The sequence below is a fragment of the Carettochelys insculpta genome, chromosome 2 (genome assembly GCF_033958435.1).
Source record: "Carettochelys insculpta isolate YL-2023 chromosome 2, ASM3395843v1, whole genome shotgun sequence".
In the NCBI taxonomy this organism is placed as follows: domain Eukaryota; kingdom Metazoa; phylum Chordata; order Testudines; family Carettochelyidae; genus Carettochelys; species Carettochelys insculpta.
The window spans coordinates 10,007,480-10,021,610 of NC_134138.1; the positions used below are offsets into that span (position 1 = coordinate 10,007,480).

The 14,131-nt window shown below is 44.6% G+C and overlaps 1 protein-coding gene across 3 annotated transcripts in view; it reads left to right on the forward strand.

Annotated features, from left to right (window-relative positions):
- The window catches only part of TSNARE1 (t-SNARE domain containing 1), a 751,229-nt gene that overhangs the window by 356,502 nt on the left and 380,596 nt on the right, over positions 1–14,131 (forward strand). For all 3 annotated transcript variants that reach the window (XM_074986589.1, XM_074986590.1, XM_074986588.1), the window contains one exon: positions 7,125–7,215. In XM_074986589.1, coding sequence (XP_074842690.1) covers positions 7,125–7,215 — 91 coding nt within the window. The remainder of the gene's footprint in view (positions 1–7,124; positions 7,216–14,131) is intronic.

Genomic DNA, 14,131 nt, shown 5'->3' on the forward strand with positions numbered 1-14,131 from the left:
GGAGGGGAAGATCAAGCTGATGATCCGCTTTGTTCTCTCTAACTCTCTGCTGTTTAATTTGAAGTCAGTCCTAAGGGTCTGATCAGACTGTGTCCTTTGTTTTTCACCAGCAGTCTCAAAACCTTGTTCAAACAATAATGAACATGCTGCATTACTCCCTGATGAGGTAGAGGGAGAAAATCCAGAGATCTCTTTGTTTGCCTCTCACTTGAGCTGGTTTTAAAACTGGATAACTGAAGTACAGGTATGGGAAACTGAAGAAAAGATGGCTTGACTAAAGTCACGGCAGGTCGGTGGCCGGGCTGTGAATACGAACTAAGATCTCAGCTCCTGGTTCATACGATTACTTAATGCCTGCAAATAAGCAATTCTTCGCCTAGTACCTAGCTCACCTGCAGGCTAGGAACTACACATCTAAATGGGCCATATGTGCATATGTCAGAAAATAGCAGGTATGTATAGTTTGCACCTCCCTGGTCTTGCACCCTTGGGACTTCAGCGGTGCTGAACAAGGGAGTTTGCTGGACCTTTGCAAGTCTGGGCCCTCCCAGGGTGCCACTAACTTGCTTGCTGGGCTGTCCTCCTGGACACCAGCCCTGCTACCAGAGCCCAGTCTGCCAGCAGAGCTCTGCTCCTGCCTCAATAGCTAGCCCCTCTGACCTCACCCTTCCAGTAGGGCTCCTTTTCCATCCACCTGGCCTCCGGGGCTGCGCTGGACTGGCTCTGCTCCAAGCATCCAGCAACCTCTGCTACTGGATTTCTCCATAGGACCATGGAAGTTTGCAGACTACAGAGTCCCAGACAAGAGAGGTTCAACCTGTAGAATTATGTGGGCTAAACTTTGGCTGCTGGAAGCATATAGAGTACAGTATCTTTGAATCCTTTCTTATGAACACACGAAAATGAGAAACACTTTCCTCCTCCCAAGAGAATTACCTTTCAATTCCTCATGATCACCAATGTAGTTCTTTGCAGCACATATAAAATATGCACACTAAAGCTGTATAGATTATATATTTAACTTACTATTGTGTGGCTGACTTTTCTCAAAATGAAACTGTATTCAGCCGAGACATCCCTTTAATTAACTTGCACAGTTCCACAGGGAGAGGGATATGGAAGAAGCTAATAATAATAATAGTAGCAGCATATCTTATTACTATTACATATTAAAGTAAAATAAAATGCTGCAGGAGGTGGAATTCCAAGGCCTTTGTTTTTAATGAACATCTTAATAGCATTTAATGTAAATTAAATATAATCACTGTCTGATTTCTGAATGTATTGCTGAAGTTGAAACATAGTAAGTTAATTATGCTGACAACACACTTGCAACTACCAAAGTTGAGCACTAAACTATTGTTAAAAATGTTGGAGAGCCGGGTCTTTTTTTTTTTTTTTTTAAGGTAGAAAAAATGAAGGATCAGGATCCCGGTGAGGTATTTACATAAGAGTTGAATTTACTATATCCTAGATGTAAAGTCAAATGCTACGTTAGAATCCAAACAAAGCAGGGCTTTTACTTAAGTTCTGAATCTGAAAAGAATATAATGAATACAAGCAATGAAGCCTTTTACTTTGAGGATGGGAATTGTCCATTTGGAAATTTCTCAACTCTTGCAGGCGGACTCTTTTGGAAGGTAAGAAGGTGACTGCAGATCAGTTCTAGTGTCTTGTACTAAATTAAATTTTATCACGAGGTGGTACTTGTTGAAGGCTCAGTCATGGAACTCTCAGTCAAGGAAACCATGCGTTTTGTAGGGTGACTCATTTGAGTAAAGACTGCAGGATTGGGCTACAAGATATTCCTAGAGATTGAGGCCTTACCAAATTTATGGCCTCTTTTGGTCAATTTCATGGTCATGGGATATTAAAAATAATACATTTAGGCCGTGTCTACACTTGGGCAAAACTTTGAAATAGCCATGCTAATGGCCAAATCGGAGAATACTAATGAGGCACTGAAATGAATGCTTCCAGCTGCGAGGTGCTGCATTTTGCTTGCATGTGGCTCATCTACACAGAAGTCCTTTTCCAAAGGACCCTGCAAATGTTGGAGTTCCCCTGTTCATATCAGGAGCTGGCAGCATGCTAAGGAGGCACTGAATATTCATTTCAGCACCTCATTAGTATTCTCCGATTTGGCCATTAGCATGGCCATTTCGAAGTTTTGCCCAAGTGCAGAAGTAGCCTTAATGATTTCAGCTATTTAAAGTCTGAAATTTCCATCGAGTTGTAGGGATCCTGACCTAAAAAAAAAAAGAATTATTGGTGGGGACCAAGATAATCTGGAGAGATGCTACCTTTACTTCTTTGGTGTTGCTGGCAGCAGGTCTGCCTTCAGAGCTGGGCAACTGGAGAGCAGCGACTGCTGGCCAGGAAACCAGTTGAGAAGGCCGAACCACCACCAGCATCAGCGCAGATGTAGTATTGTCACCCTTACTTCTGTGCCGCTGCCTGCAGACCTGGTCCATCAGTCAACAGCTGGCCACTCGTCAGCTGCCCACCTCCAAAGACAGCAGCACAGAGGAAAAACTGGCATGCTGTGGTATTGCCATCCTTACTTCTATGTTGCTGCTGGCAGCCACCTCCTTCAGTCATGGCACCCAGCAAACAGCCAAAACCCTCTGACCTCAGCTCTGAGGACAGTACAGAAATAAGGGTAGCAATATTGTGACCCCCACCAAAATAAACTTGCAACTCCTTCGAACTTCCTTTTTGGAACAGAAACTCCAGTATGAGAGAGGCTGGTTTCCCTTGTTAAATCTGTACAGTATAAGGTAAAAGCACACAAAAGAGCAGATTTCACTGAGGGAGAGCAGGTTTCACAGTTTGTTATATGTTTTCATGGCCATGAATTTGATAGGGCCTGACTCTAGACAGAAGATGTAATGATGACAGAGAGTTTGGTTTTCAGTCCGTTGCACTGTAAAAATCCCACAACACTTTGTATATGGTAGAATTTGCTGTTTTCCATAAATCAATGAAAAATATAGAGGAGTAGCTAAGGGGAGCATGCAATAACCAAATTTATTAGTGGAGAGGGGATGAAAAATGGATTTTTCAGGTTGTTGGCATTTAAAAAAAATATTTCAAGTTGACCCAAGTCCAAGATTCTGACATACATTGGCAAAATGAAGAAGTCATTAAGTTTCATTTTGAGTCAAACAAAACATTCTGCATGCCCCGAAACGTACTGGTTTTTCTTTGGTTGGCATGCAGATTTTAACTTAAAAGCAATGAAAAATGAAGGACTAGTTTTGCCAGATTTTTGAGGAGCAGGGAGCTTTTGACGGTGGTGGTGACCAGCTTCAAGTCCAGTAATTGGGTCACTTACTGGGATCTGGGAGATCTCCCCCATCTGATATGGAAAAGTCACTTGAACTTGGTTCTCCTACATAGTGTGTATGTGGTGGGGTGCCCTGGCCGTTGGGCTCTCAGGCCCTCTTGTTTCAGCAGATCCACTAATGATTGGTCCAGAGAAAGAGAGGTAGGTAGAGTACTCTATAGCCTGGTGGGTCGGCCACTCACCAGCAATGGGGAGAGCCAAATTCATGGCCTTCCCCTAATCTCACAGGAGTGCTGTGACCACTGGTCTCAAAGTTTTCAGGTGAGCACACTACTTCTGTCCCCTCTCATTCTGTGAATGGCGCCTAAGTCCTGGAGGGGGTAGGGGGTGGGGAAATGGCCAAAACTGTGTGGTGAATGTGTGTCAAACACATGGATAGTGTCATAATGACGGAAACTGAAGCTTTCCAGAAATGAACTCTTTGTCTCACATTTTCCCCATATCTGCCTATGAGTAATTGTTTAAATGCATTAATTTCTCTTCAGTCCTCTGACCCCTGTGATGTCAAAGAAGTCCACTTCGGCTGCAGAGTATTGCTGGATCCTTTATATGAAGCTGAAGTGCTGCTCTGTGGCTCAGGAAATATTGTCTCTTTGCTATGGACATTAGGAACAGTGCATAAAATTACTCAATTGTTTGGGTGTTTCTGGGGTTCTTTTTGGAAGCTGATGGGTTCTGCCCAGGCTTGCCGCAGAAGAGAGTAGAATAGAATGCTGTATCCTTAGGGCAGTGTGCATGCGTCTCACTGTTGTAAGGTGCATGTGGTACAGTGTTTGGCTACGTCTACACGTGAAGCCTACATCGAAGTAGCTTATTTCGATGTAGCGACATCGAAATAGGCTATTTCGATGAATAACGTCTACACGTCCTCCAGGGCTGGCAACGTCGATGTTCAACTTCGACGTTGCGCGGCACCACATCGAAATAGGCGCTGCGAGGGAACGTCTACATGCCAAAGTAGCACACATCGAAATAAGGGTGCCAGGCACAGCTGCAGACAGGGTCACAGGGCGGACTCAACAGTAAGCCGCTCCCTTAAAGGGCCCCTCCCAGACACAGTTGCACTAAACAACACAAAATACACAGAGCTGACAACTGGTTGCAGACCCTGTGCCTGCAGCATGGATCCCCAGCTGCCGCAGCAGCAGCCAGAAGCCCTGGACATTGAATGTCGAAGTAGGGCGCTATTGCTATCCCCTCATGGGGTTAGCGACTTCGACGTCTCGCCGCCTAACGTCGAAGTTAACTTCGAAATAGCACCCGGCACGTGTATCCGTGATGGGCGCTATTTCGAAGTTAGTGCCGCTACTTCGAAGTAGCGTGCACGTGTAGACACGGCTTTTGTGTGACAGGGAGGAAGCGTGTCATTGGTACCGTTTGCACAGTGCAGGATGGTCAGTTTGTGACTGTGTACATGCTAAGGACATAAGAATGGGCATATTGGGTCAGTCCTGTGATCCATCTGGCCCAGTATCTTGTCTTCTGACAGTAGATAATACAGGATGCCTCGGCATTAATTAAGAGGACTCAGGACGTGGGCTGAGCACTGCCTGGGAAGAGTCTGGACTTCAAACTTGCCTCCCTACCATTTGCTTCTTGGATGGAATCAAAGAGTTGTCAGGGAAGAGCAAAGATTCGAGCAGGATGAGGCAGCTAGAGATCATCAGGAAGCCAGGCCCAGCTGTATATCACAGACAGGAAGACAAAGCCAGAGTCGGGGGTGAGTCTGTCCGACTACAAAAACAGGAGGCTGTGAATGAAAACATATTTGTGCCCTGGGAGGACTTTCTTTTGAAGCTGGGTTTGTCGGAAAATGGAGAGGCTGAAAAGGCTGGTGGGAGGACTTAGAGAACACATTCTGTTGGTGCTTGTAGGGCAGGTGGTACAGTGCGGCTGTGGGACAGACAGCCTATCTGTGTTTATTTTCTGTATGAACTTCTCTCTGTTAGATACAGGCATGGGCTGTATGGTGCAATGGCAGCAGGATAATACATTATGTCTTTCATTTGCCCTCTCGTCACTCCCTAGAGGTACTATTGACTCTGGTTTTAGTGCACCACTGAGGTGGGGTTAAAAAAGGTCATTTTTCTCCAGGTGTCTCAAGAATTTGTGTTACATCTTTGCAAGCTATTAAGCCTTTTTCCTCTCTGTGAAGATAGCAGAGAAGATTATAAACCTATATTTCTAATGCAAACATGATATCATTGACTACTGACTTGGTAGACCGGCTGCATAAGACCATGTAAAAATGACTTCTAAGCTTCACATAGTGACTCTGTTTTACTCTTATGTTGAGTTACCAGGAGTTAACAGAAGCCTGTTTTAATAAGTAATTGTTATGTTCACATGTTTTTTATACACGTGGTTTTCATGTTTCTGTCCAGCTATTAATGAGACTTCACCCTTACAAAACGGATGAACAATACGCCATGCCTGGGTCTACACAGAGAGGTATTGCTGGCAGGTTCATGCTAATGAGCAGTCTCGCAATTGCAAATGGCCGCTCACTGGAATAATTACATGGCTAATTAGCATAGCTATGTGAGATCTTGCTGCCGGCAAAAGCTGCTGCCAGCAGTAGACAGGCTGTGTAGACTTGCCTCTGCCGGCAAAAACCTCCTCTGTCACTAGCCCCTTATGCCTGTTTACTGCCAGCAGCAGAGATCTCATGTGGCTATGCTAATTAGCTGCACACTTATGGTAATGAATGACCGTTTCTATTTGTGAGATTGCTCATTAGCATGGAGCTGCTGGCAGTACCCCTCCCTGTAAACCCAGCTTGTGTGAGGGGTTGAGATTAATAGCCATGTGTTGACAGTCATGTTTGATTTAGCTGGTTAACATTTTTGGGTGGAGTTTGGACTAGATCCATAGGGGAGAATTCAGCACTTAACTGCTGCTTTGAATGCCAACATCCAACATTTGGGTGTCAATGGAATTCACTAAACCACCGCTCAGATGCTTCCTAATGTGTAGTTGCAGTGCAGGTCTGAAATGTCCCTGCTAAACCTCATCCTGTCCTACAATCCCTGTCTGGTACTGAATCTGTCTCCCAGTCTTATACATCTTCCGTGGCAATGCCCTCATCTGTTCCTCATGCCTCCCTCTGTATTGTGCAGCCTTGAGCATTGTCATTGGCATTCAGACCACTGAAGAAATACTCATCATGAACACTGGCAAGTCAGGTAACAGAATGGATTAGACTTGCTTCTGGCTAGCACATTTAACTGCCTGTACTCACCCCTAGCAGCACATGCACCGTACCAAGTGGCAGTGCCCTCTTGGTGCAAATTACAGGGAGTGATTAAGATTGGAATGCTTAACCTAATCCGGACCTACTTCATCCTCACGTACCTCCTTTCTCACATCTCTTTCTATTGTAGGCACTCTTTTATTTTTTTTTCTTATTCTGTTCAGCCTTCCCCTATCCTTTGTTACTGCCAAACCAGCTATCTGCAGCCATCCACTTCTGTCTGCTTCCTGCAACCAGCCACGGACTTCTTTTACCCCTTATTAAAACACAGATCCAAATCCATCTCCCTAGGCCGACTACAACTGGTGACCATTGGCTGTATCTCCTCTCCAGCATTTACTATTCAACCTTCCTGTTGCTGCTTCTGCTGTGGATACAGTCCCTGCTGTCACATCTTCACAGGATAGCCTGTGTGTAACCTGGTGTGTAGCTGTAGTGTTCATACAATAGTTATGTGAGTGGCTGACTCATTACAAACTTAAATTGTAATTGCCATTTGCATGCTCTCTCTTTTTTCTACAGGCATGCAACCCAGCAAGAGACGAATAAAACCATTACTACCAGCACCAAAGCTGTCAAGCAGCTGTCGGAGGTTGTCAGAGGCTCATCTAGGGTAGGTGCCTGTTAAGATACCATTTAGATATAAAGTTTGGTTTTTCAAGATAAAGGGTGAGGATCAAGTGCCTTAAACTTGCTGAGCTCAGTATCTTTATAACTTTCTGTGATACAGTGGTAGTACCGAAGTGCACGCCACCTCAATAAATCATAATTGCAAAGCAGATGCAGGGGACTACTTAGGAGCTGTGGAAGGAGCGCTCCCCTGAGGCTGGGTCTAATTCAGTTAGAAATCTACAGGGACAGTGAAAACCAAGCTCTTTCCTACACCATGCTCAAAACTCCAGAACTCCCATGCCAATGGAGTAGCAGGGGCAGGTGCCATCAAACTCCATAGACACGACTTAGTGGTCAACAAAGGAGCAAATTACAAACAGGGTGTAGGTGAGACTGCAAACATGTGAGAATGGATAGTAAAAGTCGGGACACTTGCATGCTGTGGCATTCACTCAGTTCAGACCTGTGCCACTCACATGGTGAGAGACCGAGTTGGGAAAATCATAGGCACAAAAGGTGCTGGGGAGTGGTCCTCTTATACCTAGTGGCCCAGTAAGTAGAACAGTCACCGAGGATGTGGGAGATGGGTCCCTAGCTATGTAAGTTAAAGCACGTCCTTGCTATGATATAATTTATGCCAATGCAGCCCCAGTTTCACGGGGTCATATGCAGCCCTTATCCACCAAGAACTTACCAGTGTGCTCCCCACCCTCCCGCACATAACCCCAACATCTTAAGTCCTAGAAGTCTTTCTGGGAACATTTGTTCAGCATTACACAACCAGTCTATGTTCAGAAGGAGGCTTGGAAAGCAGATTGGGCTAAACAAGACTTGAAAGATGAATGCTGTGTGGGATCCCCTGCAGAAGGTTCCTGGGTTTAATTCTCATGGTGATCTTGGTCAAATTTGAACCAAATCAGCAACTGTAGTAGATGCAGACATCGAATGCATGAATGGAAGATAAAGGACTCCCCCACTGCTTGAGTGTGGTTCCCCATGGCAGACCATATCACTACCTACTGCCCACAACAAAGTCTGCTACGTCTGATGCACCCAGTTTCTTCAATCAACTTCAAGTACAATTGTATTTGCCGCTCTACACCAGGGAAGAAAGAAGAAGAGGAAGCTCCTGACATAAGCGGGTGCACCTCCATTGATTCCCTATTTGTACTTTGGTTTTCACAACATCCTTTGGCGATGCCTAACCCCTGCTCTGTCCAGACTGCACATGTCCCGGTTCTGCCCCTCCCCCTGCTCCACCACTGCCCACCCCTTCCTCCTGAAGTTCTACCACCTCCACACCCACCAGAAGCAAAACAGGCTGGGCCCCCCCCCATGTATCCCCACATGTCATTCTTCCCATATCTTACACTACCTAATGTTCCCTTAAACTAGGTGTGTGCCTTTGGCTCCCTCCCTATGTTCACAAATGCTCCTCCTTGATATTCCCCTGTGACATGCTCCCCTACTCTATGTTTGCCCTGCTCATTGTGTCTGGGATTGCTGCTTCTCCCAGCTGTCCCTGTATTTTCTGCCTCCTCCATAATATTCACCAGAATTCCATGTTTTTTTTTCTTTCTTAGACACTGTACTCAGCATTCTACTCCCAAAACAAGTATTAGTGGAGCTGCCGAAATCAGAATCAGTCCTGTAGCACCTCAAAGACTAACAGATATATGTGTTAGTCTTTAAGGTGCTATAGGACTGCTTGTTATTTGTGAAGGTATAGGTTAATACGGCCACCCCTCTGTGCCTATATCACAGTTTCTCCAAATAGCCCCTAATGTGCTGAAACCATGTTAATCTGTGTGATTTTATGTAGGAGCACAAGTGTTGTTTCTTCCCCTCACTTTCGTGTACTGCCTGGTAAAGAGGAGATAGAGGCAAATGGACACCCTAGTAAGGGTCACAGTAACCTTTGTCAGAGAGAGAATGAGCTATGGGAGTGATGAAGGGTCAGCTCAAAGCTAGCTGGAGTGAAACAGAAGATGCCTCACTGACTTTATAGAGATGTGATGGCATGGCCATTCTGTGCACATCCCCATGTTATTTTCTGTGACACAAATTAGGTCCAAGGGGAAGTCAAATAAGGCCAGCTGAAAAAATAATTGCAATGCCTTGTGCCTGAATGTCATTATCAGCCCTTGAAGCCAAGGTGGATTCCAGCAGAGGAGGCTGTGATCAGAACAGGTTTCACTGTAGTGGATGGAATTTTTTAAAATTAAAGAAAGTGTATTTAAGAGCAGAAAGAAAGAGACACAAACATTTATGGTAACAGGAGAAATAAACTTGCAACACTGAGGTGACATCCCATAATAACTTTTCTTCTCCCTGGTCAATTAATTTATCCGGTTTTATTTTTTATTCTTGCCTTGTGAGAGTGTGCAGTTTAAATAATTAAATCTACAAATTTTGATGTAAAACCTGGAGACTTTTTCCCTTCTAGAAAACAAATGGCTTTGATAGAGATTGGTTGCTGAGTCTCTAAATCACCCTGAGGGAATCTGTGGATAGTGTTCCCAAGCTTTCCTCTTGTAAAGTTTCTCATAGCATGAGAATCCTTCCATTGATCTGAAGCTTTATAGCCAGTCCCTTATGATCTTTTTTTTTTGTTGGTTTGTATTCGTTTACTTCATTGCACAAGAAGTAACCCGCACCTTTTCCAACTGTGATATGCCACTAGCCCAATGCAGTGCTATCCCGCCTTCCTTCCTTTGAATTCAGTCATGGAGCAAAGGTACTGCTGTAGACAAACCATGGATTGGATCTGTTGTGAGAGGAAGCGAGATACTCGTCTAGTTGGATGTGCAGTCATACCGGGGCTACCTCCAACCAGTGTGAAAGGGCTCACGCAGTAAAGCCCCTATCTAACTGGGCCCAGGTTTAGGGTTCCAGTGTTTATTTTGGGGCTCCTGTTAGGTTTTAATGGTCCCATCAGATAAGTTCTTAATGTCTTAATCTATTTAAGTAAGGTGCTGTCAAAAGTGATGATGTTCCATCTCTACAATGGGGACCACAAACTGGTATCATAAAGTGCTTTGAAATAGGGGGATGAGAAATGCAGTGTCAAAGCCAGTTGTGGTTATTGTTATTTAGGGATTTTTTAAAATAATTTAAGAATATGAACGTCAGAACCTAAGAATGGCCATACAGGGTCACATCAAAGGTCCACCTAGCCCAGTATCCTGTCTTCTGATAGTTGCCAATGATAGGAGCCCCAGAGGGAGTGAAAAGAACAGGTAATAGCCGAGGCTACATCTGCACTCACACCACTCTTTTGAAAAGGGCATGCAAAATGGCAGATTGAAATGCAAACAATGTACTGTTTTGCATATTCAATGCTTAATTTGCATAACAGCAGTCACTTGGTGTTCCAGAAGTGCTGTTTTTGAAATGCAAAACAGCTGTGTAGACGGGGTTCCTTCAGCAGGAAGCCACCCCTTTCAAAAGCACTCTTCTTCCTGAAAAAAAATTAAGAAGGGTGCTTTCAAAAAGGGGGCTTCCTTTCAATGGAACTAGTCTACAGGGCTGTTTTGCATTTCAGAAACAGCACTTCCGGAACGCCGAGTGGCTACCATTATGCAAACGAGGTACAGGATATGCAAAATAGTGCCTTATTTGCATTTTTGATCCACTGCATTTGCATGCCCCTTTCAAAAAATAGGGGCAGTGTAGATGTGGCCCAAGTGATCCATTCCTGTTTGTCCATTCCCAGCTTCTGACAAACAGAAGCTAGGGACATCATTCCTATCCATCCTGGATAATAGCCAATGATGAACCTAACCTCCATACATTTATCTGTTCTTTTTTAACTCTGTTAATGTCCTGATCTTCATAATGTCCTCTGGCAAGAAGTGCCATAGGTTGACTGTATCTCCCATTCTTCATAAAACATACTTCCCTATTCCTCAGCTGTGTCTGAAGCACTAATAGCTGCCACAGAGTTGCTTGGTGGATTTTGAGCAGTGATTGTAGTAGACTGTGTTTTGTGTTAAATCAGGGGTTAGCAACCCCTGGCACAGGTGCCAGGCATGGTATGCAAGCAGGTTTTCATCATCACACAAGGTGGGCACTCAGCCCCGCTCCTTCTTCCCCTGCAGCCGGGAGCTTGCTCAAAGCCATGCCCCCTGTACATTAACAAAAGATCAGCTAATGCTTCCAACCATCACCTAAATGGTAAAGCTCTGCATCTTTATTTGTTAATGAAGCTGTTGTAAGGAGGACTATCAGTGACTTTAAAGGTATCATCGACACTCGGACTGTACATAGAAGCCAAAAGGTCAAATTCTGGCACCTTTCTACATACTCCTATGCAAGCTAGAAAATTTAGCCCTCAAGTTCCTTGAGTTTCAAGATGCAAACTCCAGGGGTTCCGAGAACTCTCCTGAACCACTGGTGATGTTAGGAAGATGATCCAACAAATACATTGAGTATAAAAAAAATACTCCAATACTTGTCCCCAACCCTTCATCTTAGAAAAATAATGCTGCAGCCTGCTGAACTATTTCTGTAGAATATCGTAGCCTATTATTTGGAAGAGCACTGCGGGCTATGTCTTTTTTTTCCCTGAGATCCTAATTTTAAGAGGTTCTGCTCTTAAAGAAGTCAGTAAGGATATTCAGGTAGACTTTAATGTGTGCAGAACTGGGTTTGTGTGGATTTTGGTCAGACCTTTTACCAGGGGTGGATTAAACAACCTGTAGAAGAGAGGCAGCCGTGTTTTGCCCACGAAAGCGTATGCTCCAAAATATCTGTTAGTCTATAAGGTGCCACAGGACTTCTTGTTGTTTTTAAACAACTTGGGAATTGGAACTAGGTGGGGAGACACGAACTGAGCCTTTTGGGGCTAAACCCATACACGGTGGTGGCTCCGCTTTTCATCTGGCTTTTCTTGCTAATTGTAACATTTTGCTAATTCTCACTGATGATGGCTGAAACTTTCTCAATCGACAATGTGGAGAGGAGGGGTAGTCTGTGTGGAACTCCGTTAACTGACAGTTCTCACATGTTCATCATCATACACTCATTTGTTTCCCCAGTTATCCCAGAATAGCGACCCTTTAAGGGGCGAATAACCGCATTCATTTGCCAAAGGGGCTCTTGAACAATATTATTACAGGAAAAGAAATGCACATTACTGGAGATTTTAACTTCAATCACTGAACTCGTGAGTCAGTGAGAGAACTTTTCTTGGTCTAATGCACCATCTTGGCTCTTGCCAGGCTACGTTTGTGATAAAAATAGCGTACCTGTTGTTTGCATCTGTCATGCTATTCATTACCAAGTGTGTCAATGCTGCATAGGGTCATATATGTAATGGAAGAAGCTTGTGTTAGTCAAACAGAGTGGAATATGGTCCACCAGTATTTGCTGAAGAAGGGTTGGAAATAAAATAAGAAATCAGTTCTTTTTTCCTATAAGGAAAGGAATAGGGTTATTTACTGTCAGTTTTATTAGTACAATTTTTGCATTATTGCATTTTAATAGAGCATGAGTCACCAGCATGACACCCCTCCCGGTCTCCTTGGGAAGTAGTTCACGCCAGCCTCTGGTGTGGCCTCTCCTGGCAGTGTCTTGCTCGCTGTTACCTGTTAGTTCTCCAACACTCATCTGGACCTGACCCCCTCCCAGAATGTGGTGCCCTTCCTTAAGGGTACTGTCCTACTGCAGTGCCCCTGCTCTCTGTGTTCCTCACCACAAGTAACCCTCACAAACTCCTACACCCGCCTTGCTTCAGTGACCCCATCAGTTGTCCTGTAGCCCCTTACCGCAGGGGCAAACTGCTCTCTGAAATGGCCACTCGTCATTAGCAAGAGGTTGGATTTGCTGCCTTCTGCTGCCCTGGCTGCCTCCCTGCTGCCCTAGTGCTCAGGCCTTGTCTCAAGTCCTGCAACCTTGGAAGTGGGATCAGGCCATAGTTCCCCAGCTCTGCCTGCCTCACCCCAGCCCTGCTCTGTGTTAAGAAGTCCCTATAGCATCCCTCCCAGCCAGTCCTTCCTGCTCCACAGCAAGAGTCTGCTCTGCTGGAGACCCTGTTTATACAGGTCCAGCTGGGCCCTAAGTGGCAGCTAATTGCCTCAGCTGCTGACTCCACTGCTTCAGCCCTCTCCCAGAGCTGGGTTTAACCCTTTCTCCTTCTGGAGCAGGATGACGGTCCCGCTACATGCATTATTACCAGTATTAACTATTAATTAATTATTACAAGTAAACACCCATCATTCTATACTATTTTTTCCTCTACAAGATATAAATATGAAAGGCAACTTATCCATATAAGGATTCGGTGACATCAGACTTTAACATGAGGGAAATGCAGTGAAATAAGATTTTCCAGAATGGCAGTTAGCAGGAAGGTCTGAGGAAAGAATTCCGTCTTGTGTCTTCTTGTAAATATGGTCCGGTTTGAACATGGGTTTATGGCCTTGGGAGGTCGATTCTTGAGAGGAGGACTTATTACTGAGGGTGCCCTGCTTCCTCACATGTTGGTAAATTTATAGACAATGACCTCTGATTAAAACTTTTTTTTTCCCTCACCCAATCAGGATGAAGATAATTATTAGTGGCAGAGTGAGCATAGACCTGTTGGGTGCTGTTTTCTGTAAGCTGTGTGCTTGGGTGGCCACTCAAGAGCGACTCAGGTGCTGCCCAGCTGAATGTCAGAGTATTCACTGGCAGCATATGTTTCAATTGGTGGTTCACATTTGTACTTGTCTTGGTGCATATCATAAAATTTATTCCACCCAGGGATGGAAATAATTAGAGGGGACATTCCTCTTGAGTGCAGAATCATCCATCAGACAAAATCATTCAACATCATCCAAATGAACTCCTTCTGAGGCAACCTTCTTCCAGAATCGCCCCCTGCGTTAAAGACATTTTGGGTCTGCTGTGGCATTTAACGAGGAGCTGCAGAAGAC